At 38.7% G+C, this 17,500-nt stretch overlaps 2 protein-coding genes across 3 annotated transcripts in view; both read right to left on the bottom strand.

Annotated features, from left to right (window-relative positions):
- LOC307160030 (uncharacterized protein) overlaps positions 1–17,165 on the bottom strand; it is a 17,850-nt gene extending 685 nt beyond the window's left edge. Inside the window, exons 1-13 of one of the 2 annotated variants that reach the window (XM_079873828.1) lie at positions 16,892–17,165; positions 15,955–16,063; positions 15,646–15,802; positions 15,134–15,326; positions 14,575–14,682; positions 12,613–12,720; positions 11,969–12,076; positions 11,325–11,432; positions 10,681–10,788; positions 10,037–10,144; positions 9,000–9,624; positions 5,125–5,192; positions 4,362–4,490 (exon numbers count right to left, since the gene is read on the bottom strand). In XM_079873828.1, the coding sequence (XP_079729954.1) occupies positions 9,169–9,624; positions 10,037–10,144; positions 10,681–10,788; positions 11,325–11,432; positions 11,969–12,076; positions 12,613–12,720; positions 14,575–14,682; positions 15,134–15,326; positions 15,646–15,802; positions 15,955–16,057 (1,557 nt within the window). In that variant the 5' untranslated portion in view covers positions 16,058–16,063; positions 16,892–17,165 and the 3' untranslated portion in view covers positions 4,362–4,490; positions 5,125–5,192; positions 9,000–9,168. Of the gene's footprint in view, positions 1–4,361; positions 4,491–5,124; positions 5,193–8,999; positions 9,625–10,036; positions 10,145–10,680; positions 10,789–11,324; positions 11,433–11,968; positions 12,077–12,612; positions 12,721–14,574; positions 14,683–15,133; positions 15,327–15,645; positions 15,803–15,954; positions 16,202–16,891 lie in introns of those variants that run through there. The other variant, XM_079873829.1, reaches the window with a different exon arrangement.
- LOC307160028 (long-chain fatty acid transport protein 2) overlaps positions 1–17,500 on the bottom strand; it is a 59,166-nt gene that overhangs the window by 16,899 nt on the left and 24,767 nt on the right.

The following is a 17,500-nucleotide window of genomic DNA, read 5'->3' as shown; positions in this document are numbered from 1 at the left end:
TTTGAAAAATACAGTAAAGTTACACATTACTGTATTTAGTGAGGTAACAGAGTACAAGACACTGAATATGTATGTTTCACATTTTTACTGCATATGCTCTTTGCAATTCTAATTTGTTCACAGCATTGTGCAAATGAAATAAATACAGCTATGCATAGAGCTATGCACAACTGTAAACAATATTGCAGTACATATTGGAACTGAACATACAACATACAGTACATAGTACTGTAATCATTCATGCACATCCAGATGTTCCTCATCAGTGAAAGCTGAGATTCACCTGAGAGAAATTATTCAATTTAGGAGGCATTTTCAGAAAAATAATAATAATAATAATAATAATAATAATAATAATAATAATTTAAAAAAAAGTGTAAAATTTGCTTGACAGATTTTGATAACTAGTTCAACATTTTTGTATGTAATGACTCAAGCAATGAAATGAGGACTATTAGTTTTATATGGAATGACTATTCAGCATTCACAAGTATAGTTAATTTTGACTGACATGACATAAGCAAATGATAATGTTATATAACAGCAGAGAGTTGTATGAAAGCAATAGATGCATGTCCAAAAGCATTTGCAGTTTGTTGGAAGGAATGAGAAACTGCTACTATGATGTGCACAAATGACTAAATGTTGTGGAGGTTGAACTAACTGTTGTGCAAATGTAAATAGTGATGTGAGAAATGCACCAAAGCGACTATTATTATTATTATTATTTATTAGGTCTTTTATTATTATTATTTATTAGGTCTTTTATTAGTCGGTTAGTCGCAGGACATACAGGCGCCGGCGCGATCATTTAACTTTCAATACTCTTATCTGTATGAATAAAAGGACAGAGTAATGCAAACTGTAAAGGTTCAACTCTTATTTCTGTAAACTCACAATAACTACAAAATGTTGTGCTTTGTAAAATAATGAAAACAATCAGGATGTGCTTTCTGCTGTCTCAGTGAACTTGAGCATCACAGAAATGAGCCGAAACTCAGCGTATACTCGCCTCACACCAGGGTGGGAATTATACCGCGGCCACGGCCGCCGTTGCCCTACACTTTGGCCTTCATGCCCTGTGAAAAAAAAATCATCGTATGGCCACAGTGGCCTGTGTGCCATGGCCCTGTCCAAGTTCCATGTATAAAGCAGAGCATGTGAGCGGAGTGGAGCGGGAGCGAGCGGGGAGCACGAGCGGGCGGATCTTGGACAGAGCGCAGAGCGGCAATTTCAAAAGGACAGAGCGTCGCCCTATTTCCCGCTCCAGTTTCGCTCCGCTCACACCACGAGTCTGAAGCATGCTTAGTCAAGCCTGACCCTGAATCCATCTGTCTTGCACAGTCATCAACAGTAGACTATTTTCAGTCAAAACTCAGCTCAATAATGGAGTTCAAAAACTCCAAACCATTATGTAGCCTACTATTAATAAGTCGCTCCGGAGTATAAATCGCAACAGTCAAAAAATGCGCCATGAAGAAGAAAAAACACATACAGTATAGGCCTAGCCTAAGTCGCACTGGACTATAAGTCGCATTTATTTAGAAATTTATTTCACAAAAAAAAAAAAACACAATGTTACAGACAAGTATAGCCTACTTGCCTCACAGACCTGAGACATATATATAAAGCTTGAAATGTCTACTTTTAAACAGAACAATTCAAAACGAAAGAAAACAGACTTCTCTCTTATGTAATCCGTATGAAATGTGCAATTCTCTCTGGCGCGTTCACTACTGCGAAGATCGCGAGTCAGCATCTTTCCAGCCGACACAGACATAAAAAAAATAAAAAACTGGTTTATTAGTAAACAATTAAAATGTCTCCTGCTATATTTTACATATTCATAATCATTAATTTTGCCGGTTCGTTGTGACAGCTTTTAGGTGCTTTATTGGCAGCAGCGCCACCCTTACATCGCATCAGCACCGAAAACATAGAGATTCTTTTCTTTTGGGGGCATTTTGTTTGTGTTCAGACTTTCTCAGTTGTTTTTAGGCGCGATGTTAGAGGATGCTGCTAATAAAGTTGCTAGTAGGCCCACACATTGGATTCACGTTTATTATTATAGGCTAAAAAAAATACCCCAGGTTTTATGCCGTTCGTATCATTTTATTTTGTTGTATTTATCCGCCACACCTTTAAGGCCGGTCCGTGAAAATATTGTCTGATATTAAACCGATCTGTGGCGCAAAAAAGCTTGGGGACCGCTACAAGTGATATACATGTAGATTTTTTTCCTTTTTTGGAGCGAGCGGGGGGCGATTTGAGTGGAGCGCGAAGCAAACTGCGTTGAGCGCTGAGCAATAATGATTGTGAGGGTGTATACCTTCTGGATGGAATGGTTCTCTCTCTCACACTCACATGATATAGAGGACTGAATGAATATTTTGAATGCTTTTATTGGCATTTGTGTTGTTTCTGAATGCTTTTATTGGCATTTATGTTGTTTCTATTGTTGTGTGAGGGTGTATACCTTCTGGATGTAATGGCGCTCTCTCTCTCTCTCTCATTAAAAAATGTTTTTTTTTATTAAAAAAGTCATAATCCATGTCTTATTCCAAATTAGGATGTTATGGTATCAATCTGAATGGGAAAACCATCGAATTGTACTCAATGGCCTTTGTGCCCTGTCATATGGCCTTGGTGCCCCTAAAAAAAAAAGAAAAGGTGGAGGCCAAATGGCCTTGCCCCTAAAATTACATAATTCCCACCCTGCCTCACACACACACACACGTGAGAAATATATCTATAGAAAGCTTGAAATGTCTGCTTTTAAACGAATCAATTCAAGTGGAAAATAAATACTCAGATTATGTAATCCGTATGAAATGCGAGTCACTGCGGAGATGACGAGTCTGTATCATCGACTTAATCTCTGCAGACGAGAATATCAATAAATTATTACAATGTTTGTTTAGACAGTCTCCTTCTGACACAAGACACACTCAATCATTATTTTTGCCGGTGCGCTGCGGAACTTTAAGTGTGCGCTTGATCGCTAATTAGGCTATGTATTATATAGGCAATTAAAGGCTCATTATTATGAGTTATGGCTTATTAATATAAAAATGCGATTAGTTGACTAATAGCTTAATGAACGACTACTAGTCGACTAGAAAAAAAAAAAACTTTAGTCGAGGGCAGCCCTAGTATTTATGTCAGCATCTATATTGCAAGAGAAATTAATTTGCACTCTACCTATAAATAGAATTACACTGTCAATCAAACAGTGATTTTTACATTCAGTCACTTGGCCTGAAATGATCATTGGAGAAAAGGAAAATATATTAGGATCAATGTCTTGGCTGCAAGTTATTTTTATGCATCCATCCACTCAAACTGCTCCAGGGGTTAGGCTAGTTATTACTGATTCGGTGTTTTCATTTTTAGAACAGCTACAGTTCCTACTAGTGCCACAAAACACCTAGTAGATTCTAGCATCAACCAAGTAACCCTCTAAACAACTACAGATGGGTTCCTGAGCAACATGACTGTCAATCTCCCTCGGACTGGGGCTCCATGCAAGATCTCACCTCGTGGGGTCTCAATGATCCTAAGAAAGGTGAGAAATCAGCCCAGAACTACACGGGAGGAGCTGGTCAATGACCTAAAAAGAGCTGTGACCACCGTTTCCAAGGTTACTGTTGGTAATACACTAAGACGTCATGGTTTGAAATCATGCATGGCACGGAAGGTTCCCCTGCTTAAACCAGCACATGTCAAGGCCCGTCTTAAGTTTGCCAATGACCATTTGGATGATCCAGAGGAGTCATGGGAGAAAGTCATGTGATCAGATGAGACCAAAATAGAACTTTTTGGTCATAATTCCACTAAACGTGTTTGGAGGAAGAAGAATGATGAGTACCATCCCAAGAACACCATCCCTACTGTGAAGCATGGGGGTGGTAGCATCATGCTTTGGGGGTGTTTTTCTGCACATGGGACAGGGCGACTGCACTGTATTAAGGAGAGGATGACTGGGGCCATGTATTGCGAGATTTTGGGGAACAACCTCCTTCCCTCAGTTATGTAGTCAAATGATATGTAGATGAGGATCTGCATAGTAAAACTAGGCGTCGTAAGCTCCACATATGGTTATTTCGGGTGGAGATGCATGTACGCACAATCTTCCGCTGACTGGGATTTATAAAGTGAATTCTGCGCAGGTTCTGGCGTACGCACGGTTTTATAAGTCTGAATATTTTTTTGCGTACGCCATTTTTGGCTTTCGGGCGCACGTACACTTTTAGTAAGGTTCCTACGCACAGTTTTATAAATGAGGCCCCTGGTCTGAGATCTGGGTGTTAAAGTGCTCCTAAAGGGTCTAATTTAGTCTAAGAAATGTGTAAAGAGTTCACCTTTGGAAGAAGGCCTCACAGCACTGGCTCCTGTAGGCATCTCTTCATCTGATGGTGGTCTGGGTCTCTTGGGTGGTGGCGGCATGTCATTCCTCTTGGTAGGAGGAAGTGCCACCTCTGCTGATGGTTCTATGGAAAATAATCAAAGTTCAACATTTTCAGAAAGATACAATTTAAATGTACTATAGAATGCTGACAATACACTGTTATTTGTCACACTTATGCACTAATTATTTAAAATCATTAAAGTACAATAAACCCTAAACCTGTGCAATTGTTCATTATTGCAAGTATAATTGAACTACATCTTTCCAGCAGACATTTAATCAAATATAAGTGCAAGTAAATTGAGTATAACCATTTTATTTCATGTCTTAATCATCTGACATGATTCGTTTTGTGCCATGACACAACCAACACGAGAAGAGAGCAGATCAGCTAGTGTTTTATGAAAAATGAAAAATGTACAAGTTTCTCCTATGAAATATATTTTTTATGGTAGTAAACTCACAAAAAAATATTCACTCCAGAATGAATGTTTAGTGTAATTTAGTTGAAGAATAGCTTGGAGGCATTTGATTCATTACACAATGAGCCGTTTCGTCAAAAAAAACAACATTTGTTCAGCATACTGAAGCATCTTCTTTAATGTTGGCTATGATGTTAGAACAATATTTTTGTCTGTCAGGTCTTCACAAGTTACGTGACTGAAAATTATGAATAACTGCAAAATGTAGTAGTGTATTTTGACAGTAATACAAACCGTCAACAGTAGATGAACAGTGTCCCTCTTGTATGCTCCCGTCTTCCTCATCACAGTCAATAACGTTTCTGTGGAAGTTCAAAGTACAGCTTAACAATGGTATATAATGGATCATAAACACCTGGTATACGAATAGATGGTAGGGGTGTAACGGTTCACAAAATTTACGTTTCAGTTCAATACGATACACTTGTGTCACGGTTCGGTACGTTTTTGATACAGCAAAAAGAAAAAAAATGCCAGAGTAATTTCCTTGATTTAATTTTTTTATTCTTTTTTTTATTAAAACTAACATCATAAAGTATGATTTTTTTTTACTTTGAGCAATTCTGGAGCTATAATTGACTCTTCTTAGGAGCATATAAAACAAAACGCTCCTTGGAAAAAGTGAAATGTAATATTGTAGTAGTTATAAACAAAGGTTTATTTTAGTTCAGATTAACATTTGAGGGCAGCAATTGTATTTACAATGTCAAGTCAAGTCATCTTCATTTATATAGCGCTTTTAACAATGTAGATTGTCTCAAAGCAGCTTTACAGAGATAAGCTTATAATTTAAGGTAACAGAGATTGTTTCGGCTTTACAGCAGAGTTAAGTTATTTCCATCTAAAGTTAGTTTTGATTGATTTGCTTCCGTCGCAACGATCAAGCAATGTAGCCGCTAAGACGACACCATTCCCTCTACACAGACTTTAAACGCGAACCTGTGAGAAACGCTGATGGCGTTCACATGCGCATTTAGAATGGGTTCTATAGTTATGTGCGTTTGAATATACGCAGGTTAGGAATTCCCTACAAGCCAAGCCTAAACAAAGTACTTGTCTTTCCTTATAAATTTTGATAAAGAATTTTATTTTATTTTGTTGCTTTGGGGTAGGAACGCGAAACGAACAACGCCTTTCCCGACAACGCCTTATCTGTAGAGTGGTAGTGGGATCCTCCATAGGGAGAGACTAGTTGGCACTTCAGCACTGCGTTGTCATCGGTCCAGGCGAAAGTCATTCGTCAGATCTGGATACGGCCTGGATCCGGCAGGCTGCAGGAAAACCTCGGGATAAACACAGACACTAAAATTAGCGTAGATGCCATTCTTCTCATGATGTAACGAGTACATCAGGATTTTTGGGAAGTGTTCCCGAAAGCTAGGTCAAAGAGATGTGTCTTTAGTCTAGCTTTGAACTGACAGAGTGTGTCTGCTTCCCGGACAATGGTAGGAAGACTGTTCCAGAGTTTTGGTGCTAAATAGGAAAAGGATCTACCGCCAGCAGTCGATTTTGATATTCTAGGTATTAGTAACTGGCCGGAATTTTGAGATCGCAATAGACGTGACGGACTATAATGCGTTAAGAGCTCGCTCAAGTACTGCGGAGCTAAACCATTTAGTGCTTTGTAAGTGATCAGCAATATTTTAAAATTTATGCGATGTTTAATAGGGAGCCAATGCAGTTTTGACAGAACCGGGCTAATATGGTCATACTTCCTGGTTCTAGTAAGAACTCGAGCTGCTGCGTTTTGGACCAGCTGTAGTTTGTTTATTAAGCGTGCAGGACAACCACCCAGTAGAGCATTACAATAATCTAGCCTTGAGGTCATGAACGCATGAACTAATTGTTCCGCATGTGTCAATGAGAGCATATGGTGTAATTTAGATATATTTTTAAATGGAAAAATGCAGTTTTACAGATACTAGACACGTGACTTTCAAATGAAAGATTGGTATCAAAGAGCACACCCAGGTTCCTAACCGACGACGAAGACTTAACAGAGCAGCCATCAAGTGTTAGACAGTATTCTAGGTTATTACGTGAGGAAGTTTTTTGTCCAATAATTAGAAACTCTGTTTTTTCAGAATTTAGAAGTAGGAAATTACGAGTCATCCAATTTTTTTATATCCGCTATGCATTCCGTTCATTTTGTGAATTGATAAGTTTCGTTAGGTTTTGAAGAAATATAGAGTATCATCGGCATAACAGTGAAAGCTAATGCCATGTTTCCTAATGATTTCTCCTAATGGTAGCATGTACAGAGTGAACAGCAGCGGTCCTAGTACTGAGCCTTGTGGTACGCCATACTGAACTTGTGATCGATGAGACATCTCATCATTTACTGCTACAAACTGATAACGGTCAGATAAGTATGATTTAAACCATGCTAGTGCATTTCCACTAATGCCAACATAATGTTCTAATCTATTTAAAAGAACGTTGTGGTCAATGGTGTCAAATGCAGCACTAAGATCGAGTAACACTAATAGAGAGATACAACCACGATCGGATGATAAGAGCAAATCATTTGTGACTCTAACGAGAGCTGTCTCGGTACTATGGTACGGTCTAAATCCTGAATGGAAATCCTCGCAGAGATCATTTCTTTCAAGAAAGGAACACAGTTGTGAGGATACTGCCTTTTCTAATATCTTTGACAGAAAAGGTAGATTCGAGATCGGCCTATAATTGACTAATTCTGTAGGATCAAGTTGCGTTTTTTTAACAAGCGGTTTAATCATAGCCAGCTTAAAGGTTTTTGGTACGTATCCTAGAGACAAAGACGAATTAATGATATTAAGAAGAGGATCTATGACCTCTGGAAGTATTTCTTTCAGTAGCTTAGTTGGTATAGGGTCTAACATACATGTTGTAGATTTAGATGATTTAATGAGTTTAATAAATTCTTCCTCTCCTATATCAACGAATTAATCCAATTTTTCCTCAGGGAGACTACAATGCACTGCCTGATGCGATACTGTAGTAGACGGTTGCATAGTTATAATTTTGTCCCTGATATTATCAATCTTATAAGTGAAGAAGTTCATAAAATCATTACTGCTGTGTTGCTTGGAAACTTCGGTGCTTGAAGCTTTATTTTTCGTTAGTTTAGCCACCGTTTCAAATAAATACCTAGGATTATGTTTATTTTCTTCTAATAGGGTTGAAAAATAAGCAGATCTAGCAGCTTTTAAAGCCTCTCTGTAAGTAATTGAGCTCTCCTTCCATGAAATGCGAAATACCTCTAGTTTTGTTTTCTTCCAGTTGCGCTCCATTTTTCTGGCTGCTCTCTTAAGGGCCTGAGTGTGCTCGTTGTACCACGGCGTTGGACTATTTTCTTTAATCTTCTTTAAGCGCAACGGAGCAACTGTGTCTAAAGTGCTGGAAAAGAGAGAGTTAAACATTTCTGTTGTAATATCGAGTTTATTTTAATGTCAAAATAAAACCAACGTAATGTTACTTGAAGGCATTATAGCCTACTATTCCTGCCAAACTTCCATGGTTGCAGTTAGTGTTACTACAGTAAATCCATGGTAAATCCATCTGTGGACACCGGATAGTTCATTTATGGCACAATGTTTCTCCTGGTTTCCACGTCAGAGCTGTTTGAACCGTTAATAACGGAGAAATGTGAATGTTTCTCACAAGATCTCTCAGCGATGTTATTACTTCTGTGGCGAATTCAAATGATTTCTTTACTGGATCTCTTATTAGCGCTGTGTAGTAACAGTGTCGTATGATCATGATCAGCTTGCGCTGCACTGGTCCAAACTGATAAACGGTCCGTCAACCACACAATAACGAGCAGTTTCGTTCCGCTTGCATTACGTTTGCCATTTGACGTTGGACAATGTTGTGGTCGCGCCGGCGTCTCTTACATAACGAGAGCGCTTGCCACACGCGACCCGCCTACATTTGAAATAACGAAATTTTGGTCGGCAGGAAAAATGGTCCAACAAACCGTTCGGTTTGAAAATGCGTACCGAACACAGAACCGAAAGCATCGTACCAAACAGTTCAATACGAATACGTGTATCGTTACACCCCTAATAGATGGTAAACAGAAAATCAAACAGAAAATCAAACAAAAGTCAAATAAAATACCACACCATCAGGATCTATCCCAATTTCATCCAAGTTCTTGCCATGGAACTCAGCTAATCTTCCTTGCTCAAGAGCCATTAGAACTTTGCTGATCTTGGCAAGTTGCAGGGTCTTCTCAGGGAGTCGATAGAACTCATGATGGATTCTTATGTCGTGTCCAAGAAAGTTTGCCAGCTAGTCCATCTCGGTGTCAGTCATATTCAGCACTGTTGAAAGGGTTGCGGCATGCTTTCGCAGTCTTGTAGATGTCAGTGACTTGGGACACTTTGCGTCACACACCTTTGCAAAGCCACGGAGGCAGTCTGACCCTCGAAAATATGTCATGGCTTCTGGTCTTGCAAACATATAGGAATTGTCTTTCAGAACCCCACAAGCCTCTCTCTGCTTAACAAGGAGTTCTAAGGCACATAGCATTTTTGAAGTCAGAAGAATTGGAACTGGTCGACCACGCTTCCCCCTTGCGATAACCCTTGTGAAGTGTCTGCAGAGATTGTTTTCCACTTCAGAGAGTGCCCAGTCCACATCCTCATGTGGATCAGAAGTGTCTCTTGATAGAAATGCAGACAAAGGCATGCTCGAAACCACTCCTTCCCTGCGCCGGTTAAAGAGAATCATCTGGGCTAGACACACCTTTGCCAGAAAAAAAAAACAATTATTCCTGTCCAGCAAACCTTGCTCACACACACATCTTGATTAAAACCAGCTTCATGAGGACCTTTCACACACAACGTTATATTTCCTTATGGGGACTAGTTTCATCATATTCAACACACAAGTTTGAACTCAAACACTGACTGAAAGTGTGTTGTGGGGACGTCGTGAGTGTCCATTTTAAAGCAACAATTAACCTAGAAAATAAATCCCTGTGAAGGATAAAACTGGCCCTAAATACTCCACTAGCACTAAACTACAGGACACATGTCGTTACATGGTTTAATGTACTAATTTACACCAGATACGCATCAAAATATGCCTAAAAATCACTAAACCATGACAAAGAGAGACAGTAGACCTAAATCTTTAGTGATGAATGTGAACGTACCTGTTGAGGAGAGTTGATCTGAGCAGATTCATCATCCATCTGAGTCTCTGACTGGAGAGAAGGATCAGAAGCACTCGCTGCGCTGGTTTTAATGGCAACGCTGGTTATCTGTAAGAGACAACATTCATAATGACAAGATATTAGAACATGGAAACACAAGAGAAAAATTTGAAGCAGATACCACATGATTTTATAAAAAGAGACAAATCAACTTCATCTAAAACATTTATTCCTGTCCAGTCAACCCCTGTCTGCGCTCACACACATCTGGATAAAACCCGGCTTCATGGGGACCTTTCACACACCTTCATGGGGACCTTTCACACACAATGTCATAGTTCCTTATGGGGACTAGTTTCATCAAATTCAACACATGAGTTTGAACTCAAACACTGACTGAAAGTGTGTTGTGGGGACGTCGTGAGTGTCCATTTTAAAGCAACAATTAACCTAGAAAATAATTCCCTGTGAAGGATAAAACTGGCCCTAAATACTCCACTAGCACTAAACTACAGGACACATGTCGTTACACGGTTTAATGTACTAATTTACACCAGATACGCATCAAAATATGCCTAAAAATCACTAAACCATGACAAAGAGAGACAGTAGACCTAAATCTTTAGTGATGAATGTGAACGTACCTGTTGAGGAGAGTTGATCTGAGCAGATTCATCATCCATCTGAGTCTCTGACTGGAGAGAAGGATCAGAAGCACTCGCTGCGCTGGTTTTAATGGCAACGCTGGTTATCTGTAAGAGACAACATTCATAATGACAAGATATTAGAACATGGAAACACAAGAGAGAAATCTGAAGCAGATACCACATGATTTCAGAGAAATAGACAAATCAACTTCATCTAAAACATTTATTCCTGTCTAGTCAACCCCTGTCTGCGCTCACACACATCTGGATAAAACCCGGCTTCATGGGGACCTTTCACACACCTTCATGGGGACCTTTCACACACAATGTTATAGTTCCTTATGGGGACTAGTTTCATCAAATTCAACACATGAGTTTGAACTCAAACACTGACTGAAAGTGTGTTGTGGGGACGTCGTGAGTGTCCATTTTAAAGCAACAATTAACCTAGAAAATAAATCCTTATGAAGGATAAAACTGGCCCTAAATACTCCACTAGCACTAAACTACAGGACACATGTCGTTACACGGTTTAATGTACTAATTTACACCAGATACGCATCAAAATATGCCTAAAAATCACTAAACCATGACAAAGAGAGACAGTAGACCTAAATCTTTAGTGATGAATGTGAACGTACCTGTTGAGGAGAGTTGATCTGAGCAGATTCATCATCCATCTGAGTCTCTGACTGGAGAGAAGGATCAGAAGCACTCGCTGCGCTGGTTTTAATGGCAACGCTGGTTATCTGTAAGAGACAACATTCATAATGACAAGATATTAGAACATGGAAACACAAGAGAGAAATTTGAAGCAGATACCACACGATTTTATAGAAAGAGACAAATCAACTTCATCTAAAACATTTATTCCTGTCCAGTCAACCCCTGTCTGCGCTCACACACATCTGGATAAAACCCGGCTTCATGGGGACCTGTCACACACCTTCATGGGGACCTTTCACACACAACGTTATAGTTCCTTATGGGGACTAGTTTCACCAAATTCAACACATGAGTTTGAACTCAAACACTGACTGAAAGTGTGTTGTGGGGACTTCGTGAGTGTCCATTTTAAAGCAACAATTAACCTAGAAAATAATTCCCTGTGAAGGATAAAACTGGCCCTAAATACTCCACTAGCACTAAACTACAGGACACATGTCGTTACACGGTTTAATGTACTAATTTACACCAGATACGCATCAAAATATGCCTAAAAATCACTAAACCATGACAAAGAGAGACAGTAGACCTAAATCTTTAGTGATGAATGTGAACGTACCTGTTGAGGAGAGTTGATCTGAGCAGATTCATCATCCATCTGAGTCTCTGACTGGAGAGAAGGATCAGAAGCACTCGCTGCACTGGTTTTAATGGCAACGCTGGTTATCTGTAAGAGACAACATTCATAATGACAAGATATTAGAACATGGAAACACAAGAGAGAAATTTGAAGCAGATACCACATGATTTTATAGAAAGAGACAAATCAACTTCATCTAAAACATTTATTCCTGTCCAGTCAACCCCTGTCTGCGCTCACACACATCTGGATAAAACCCGGCTTCATGGGGACCTGTCACACACCTTCATGGGGACCTTTCACACACAACGTTATAGTTCCTTATGGGGACTAGTTTCACCAAATTCAACACATGAGTTTGAACTCAAACACTGACTGAAAGTGTGTTGTGGGGACTTCGTGAGTGTCCATTTTAAAGCAACAATTAACCTAGAAAATAATTCCCTGTGAAGGATAAAACTGGCCCTAAATACTCCACTAGCACTAAACTACAGGACACATGTCGTTACACGGTTTAATGTACTAATTTACACCAGATACGCATCAAAATATGCCTAAAAATCACTAAACCATGACAAAGAGAGACAGTAGACCTAAATCTTTAGTGATGAATGTGAACGTACCTGTTGAGGAGAGTTGATCTGAGCAGATTCATCATCCATCTGAGTCTCTGACTGGAGAGAAGGATCAGAAGCACTCGCTGCACTGGTTTTAATGGCAACGCTGGTTATCTGTAAGAGACAACATTCATAATGACAAGATATTAGAACATGGAAACACAAGAGAGAAATCTGAAGCAGATACCACAGGATTTCAGAGAAATAGACAAATCAACTTCATCTAAAACATTTATTCCTGTCCAGTCAACCCCTGTCTGCGCTCACACACATCTGGATAAAACCCGGCTTCATGGGGACCTTTCACACACCTTCATGGGGACCTTTCACACACCACGTTATAGTTCCTTATGGGGACTAGTTTCATCAAATTCAACACACAAGTTTTAAGTCAAACACTGACTGAAAGTGTGTTGTGGGGACGTCGTGACTGTCCATTTTAAAGCAACAATTAATCCAGAAAAAAATCCCTGTGAAGGATAAAACTGGCCCTAAATACTCCACTAGCACTAACCTACTGGACACATGTCGTTACACGGTTTAATTTACTAATTTACACCAGATACGCATCAAAATATGCTTAAAAATCACTAAACCATGACAAAGAGAGACAGTAGACCTAAATCTTTAGTGATGAATGTAGGGATGCACCGATCCGATACTCAGTATCGGAATCGGCTCCGATACTGCCATTTTTGGCGGATCGGGTATCGGTCAGACAAGGCCGATCCAAATCCGATATTGTGCGTATACTATTCAGTGTTATTGTTAAGCCCCACAAACATTATAAAGCACCATAAGTTTTCGTGCACAATATTTTAAGTGTTCTGAAGCCATTATACAGTATAATGTGAGATATAAATTAATATTTAAGTGTTAAATTCAAGATCACGTAAACGTTTCCCTCAGCTGCGGCTGTCAATCATTCTTCATTCAGCACTCAAACAGCGCGTCGCGTCCGGTTATGACAGAACACACGATGCAACTCTCTCCAAGATGATTCAATGTTACTATTATTATACTTGATCTGTAGATAAAGGTCTATGGTTTCACATAAAACAACTTTATCTTGCTGGACTTTATTGCTGTACCTTAATCATGTTACTTTCCACCGGGTGTCTGTTAGATCACAACAGTAGAGTAAAGTCAGGTACTATTTGTTCTTCACGCGCACAGTAACTGAAATTTAAAAGAAAATGCTGAATAGACTATTGCATAGATAGATACTGTATAATACACTATGCATCATATGTATTTTCTTTGTGCTTTAAACTTTTCAATGCGGACTCGACGCGCTGCGCGCTGTGACTCATGTTGCTTCAAGAGCATCATTCTGCGCTCGGGATGCGCATAAGCGCTGTGGGCCGCACTGTATTGGAGCCTTTCATATCGTAATACAGGGACGCAATGAAAGATTATTAATAGCCGTTCTTGTCCTGTCCTATCTATTATGTTGCTACCTTATTAAACAGCTGTGCTATACATTTAAAAAATGTCTCAATTTTATAGTAGGATATAAAATAATTGCTATTTTTATCTTGTTTTTCATGAATGTATTTTACAACAATACAAAGAGCAATGTGTAAAGTTTTACCAGATTTAGTGTTACACTTATTGTCTCTAATTTGTTCTCCACTAAACATTTTTTTCACAAAATGTTCAGATTTTATACAATTAATTGTGCACTTGTGATTTTTCTAGACTAAATTTTATTGCTGAATTATCCACTAATCTAGTTTATAATAGCATTTATGTCAGATTATGATCATATATTTTTTGTTGGTGTTTTTCTTTTTTTTCAGTTCTTATCAGTTTAACACAGAGTAATAGAAATTCTACTTGATTAAAAAAAAACTGCGCTGGTATCGGTACGGATCGGTATCGGCCGATACTCAGAATTTTTGGTATCGGATCGGATCGGTTCTGAAAAAATGGTATCGTTGCATCCCTAGATGAATGTGAACGTACCTGTTGAGGAGAGTTGATCTGAGCAGATTCATCATCCATCTGAGTCTCTGACTGGAGAGAAGGATCAGAAGCACTCGCTGCACTGGTTTTAATGGCAACGCTGGTTATCTGTAAGAGACAACATTCATAATGACAAGATATTAGAACATGGAAACACAAGAGATAAATCTGAAGCAGATACCACATGATTTCAGAATTAAAAAAAAAAAAAAAATACAAAAACATTTACAATTAAAACATGTCTTCATTTTACATAGTTAATCTTTAGTTTATTTTTGTGATTACATTTCACCCATAAGTTGCAATAAGGCCATTGCATGCCACACATAACTTGCAGAAAGAAAAGTGGCCTAAGACTGTACCACCTCACTCTTTAAATGTATAAATTTTAGGGGTGGGGTAGAAACACTGACCTAAAACGTAACTTAACTTATCATTTATAGACATGATTAGATTCATAGATTTCTAATAGATTCAAATTATAATCTATTCAACCAACAACTTGCTTAACATGTTGCAACAATGATATATTCTGTACACAGTGTGCTTTGCAACATACTTGTGTTCTCCAAGGGTAGTCTTCTCCTCCATAATCATAGGCAATTTCTTCTCCTTCTTTAATGTCATCCAGGGCAAACAGACAAAGGTGAGGCTTTCCATTGACGTCAGTTTTCTTCATCTTACAATTTGGATATTTGTGGTCATCAATAACGATCCGCCGAAACGATCCATCTTCTCTTGAGGCATCAATACTTAAATATGAAAGCATGAGAAAAGGATGAATACAAGTATTACAATATACCACCCCAAATCAGTGTCTTTTTTTACTATAGTTTAGCACAGGGTTTCTCAAACTCAGTCCTGGAGGGCCACTGTCCTGCACAGTTTAGCTCCAAAACTGATCAAACACACCTAGCTGTGAGTTTCTAGTGATCCTGAAGACATTGATTAGTTTGCTCAGGTGTGTTTGATCAGGGTTGGAGCTAAACTGTGCAGGACAGTGGCCCTGCAGGACTGAGTTTGAGAGACCCTGGTTTAGCATAAGGAATATGGTGCAACTTGACTTCTTACCACCATGTTTTCCCTCGCCAAATGAAATCAAACATAAATGCAGCACAGGATGCGTGGTAACATGTTCTTCTTCTCTGCAGCTCTGCATCATTTATCATATCTCCCCTGTACTCAAAATCACCTTTGCAAAAGGCACCCTTTGCGAATAGACCACGTCCTGCAAAATACAGAATTTTTTTTTTTTCACCAAAAATAAAATCTTATAGATAAAGGATGCCAAATACACAAAAAGACATCAATAGTTGGCAGCAGTATGGTTAGGACATGCATATGATGGTAAATATTAAATGATAAATCACACCACCTTACCTTTCACTGGATTGATATACTTCACATCTAATTTGAATGTTTTGTCAGTCTTCGAAACAACATGATGCATGGCATCCTTAAGGGGGCTGATTCGTGGTGGCATTTCAAACTGAGAGAAAAAAAATTGTAATAAATAATAGTGTGAAAATGGGGAGACATGCAGAATTAAACTAGCATGTTCAATAAGTAGATAAGAATGTTATTGTAATGTAACACTGCATTACAATGATATCGTATGTATCAATGTAAGACAAGAAATCAGAACTCAAGGATATCACATTTATTGACTAACTTACTAGCCTTGAGGGCATAAACTCAACATTTTCACTTAGGCTCTAATCTCTCACAAAACCAACATCTATATAATCCCAGGTAGCCTTGACAATTAACTACTTATTTGGCTCTTAACCTAACTACTCTTTTGAACGATCTCGCCATACAAACCCCAGTTTATTTTAAGTTACTGTCATAATTAAAACAAAGTTTATTCATTTAAAGCTACTTACCATTTCAGTGTTTTTATTTTTGCCTAACGTTACTTAATTGCTCTGTTAACGATATCAATACTAAAAGTCAAACACAAGTGTGATATTCCTCCCCCTCACCCTGTCCTGACAAGTAATAAAACATAACATTACCTTTAATTTAAAGTAGAAAATAATCTACTGTCCAGCACGCGAACTAGACAGAAACAGACTTAATAACCCAATTCCTTCATTAGCAATCAATCAGACTAAACACCTGACGACACTTTTCAGTTGAAATGAAGTACTTAACATTACATTGTATGATTTTGTGATCGCTTATTGGAAAAACACAAAAACACGTCAGGCCACACTTAGCCTCAACAATTAGCACTAACTAGCTAGCAGCTAACGTTAGCCCGCTGCCTAATCTAATTAACCTAACTGGTTTCATACATATGTGCTTAACGTACCTTGAGCTTCACTTTTATCCTCTGCAGAAGTTTAGATCCTTAGTTGGCATCTCCAGTAAATAATCTTCTTCTTTGTCTTCCGTGTACAGTATCATATTTTCAAGTTGTTGTTGAATTCCTTCCTTATGAGGACCCGGAAGTGGGCGGTACTCAACCATAATTGGAAAATGTGTGTGTGGAGAAGTGAGTGCATTACCAGCCAAAAATGTTTGGGGGCGCAGCTGAGCACACACTTCACACACTCACACTACCTCATAATCGTGTGTTATGGGCCAATGCTGAAACTCCGCCCAGCACCTTCAGAATAGTTCCTCTATTCAATTCAATGGGTCATCCTTATGGGGACCTGATTTTTGGTCCCCACAACGCAAGAGGTCCCCATTACGTGACTGTGTAAACAGATTCTTGTCCCCACAACGTGATAAATACCAACTCACACACACACACACACACACACACACACACACTCTCTAAAAGTACCTGTTACCACAACACTGTAAAAAATTTGCTGTAATTTTGCAGCTGTTTGCCAGTAACTTACTGTAGATTTAAATTTATGTTATTTACTGGCAACAGTTTGTTCAAAGTTAAATGAACATTATACATTAA

This window comes from Squalius cephalus (assembly GCF_949319135.1).
Source record: "Squalius cephalus genome assembly, chromosome: 6".
Taxonomy (NCBI): domain Eukaryota; kingdom Metazoa; phylum Chordata; class Actinopteri; order Cypriniformes; family Leuciscidae; genus Squalius; species Squalius cephalus.
Note: the sequence above shows the minus strand (reverse complement) of the source record. Positions and strands in the feature narration are given on the sequence as shown.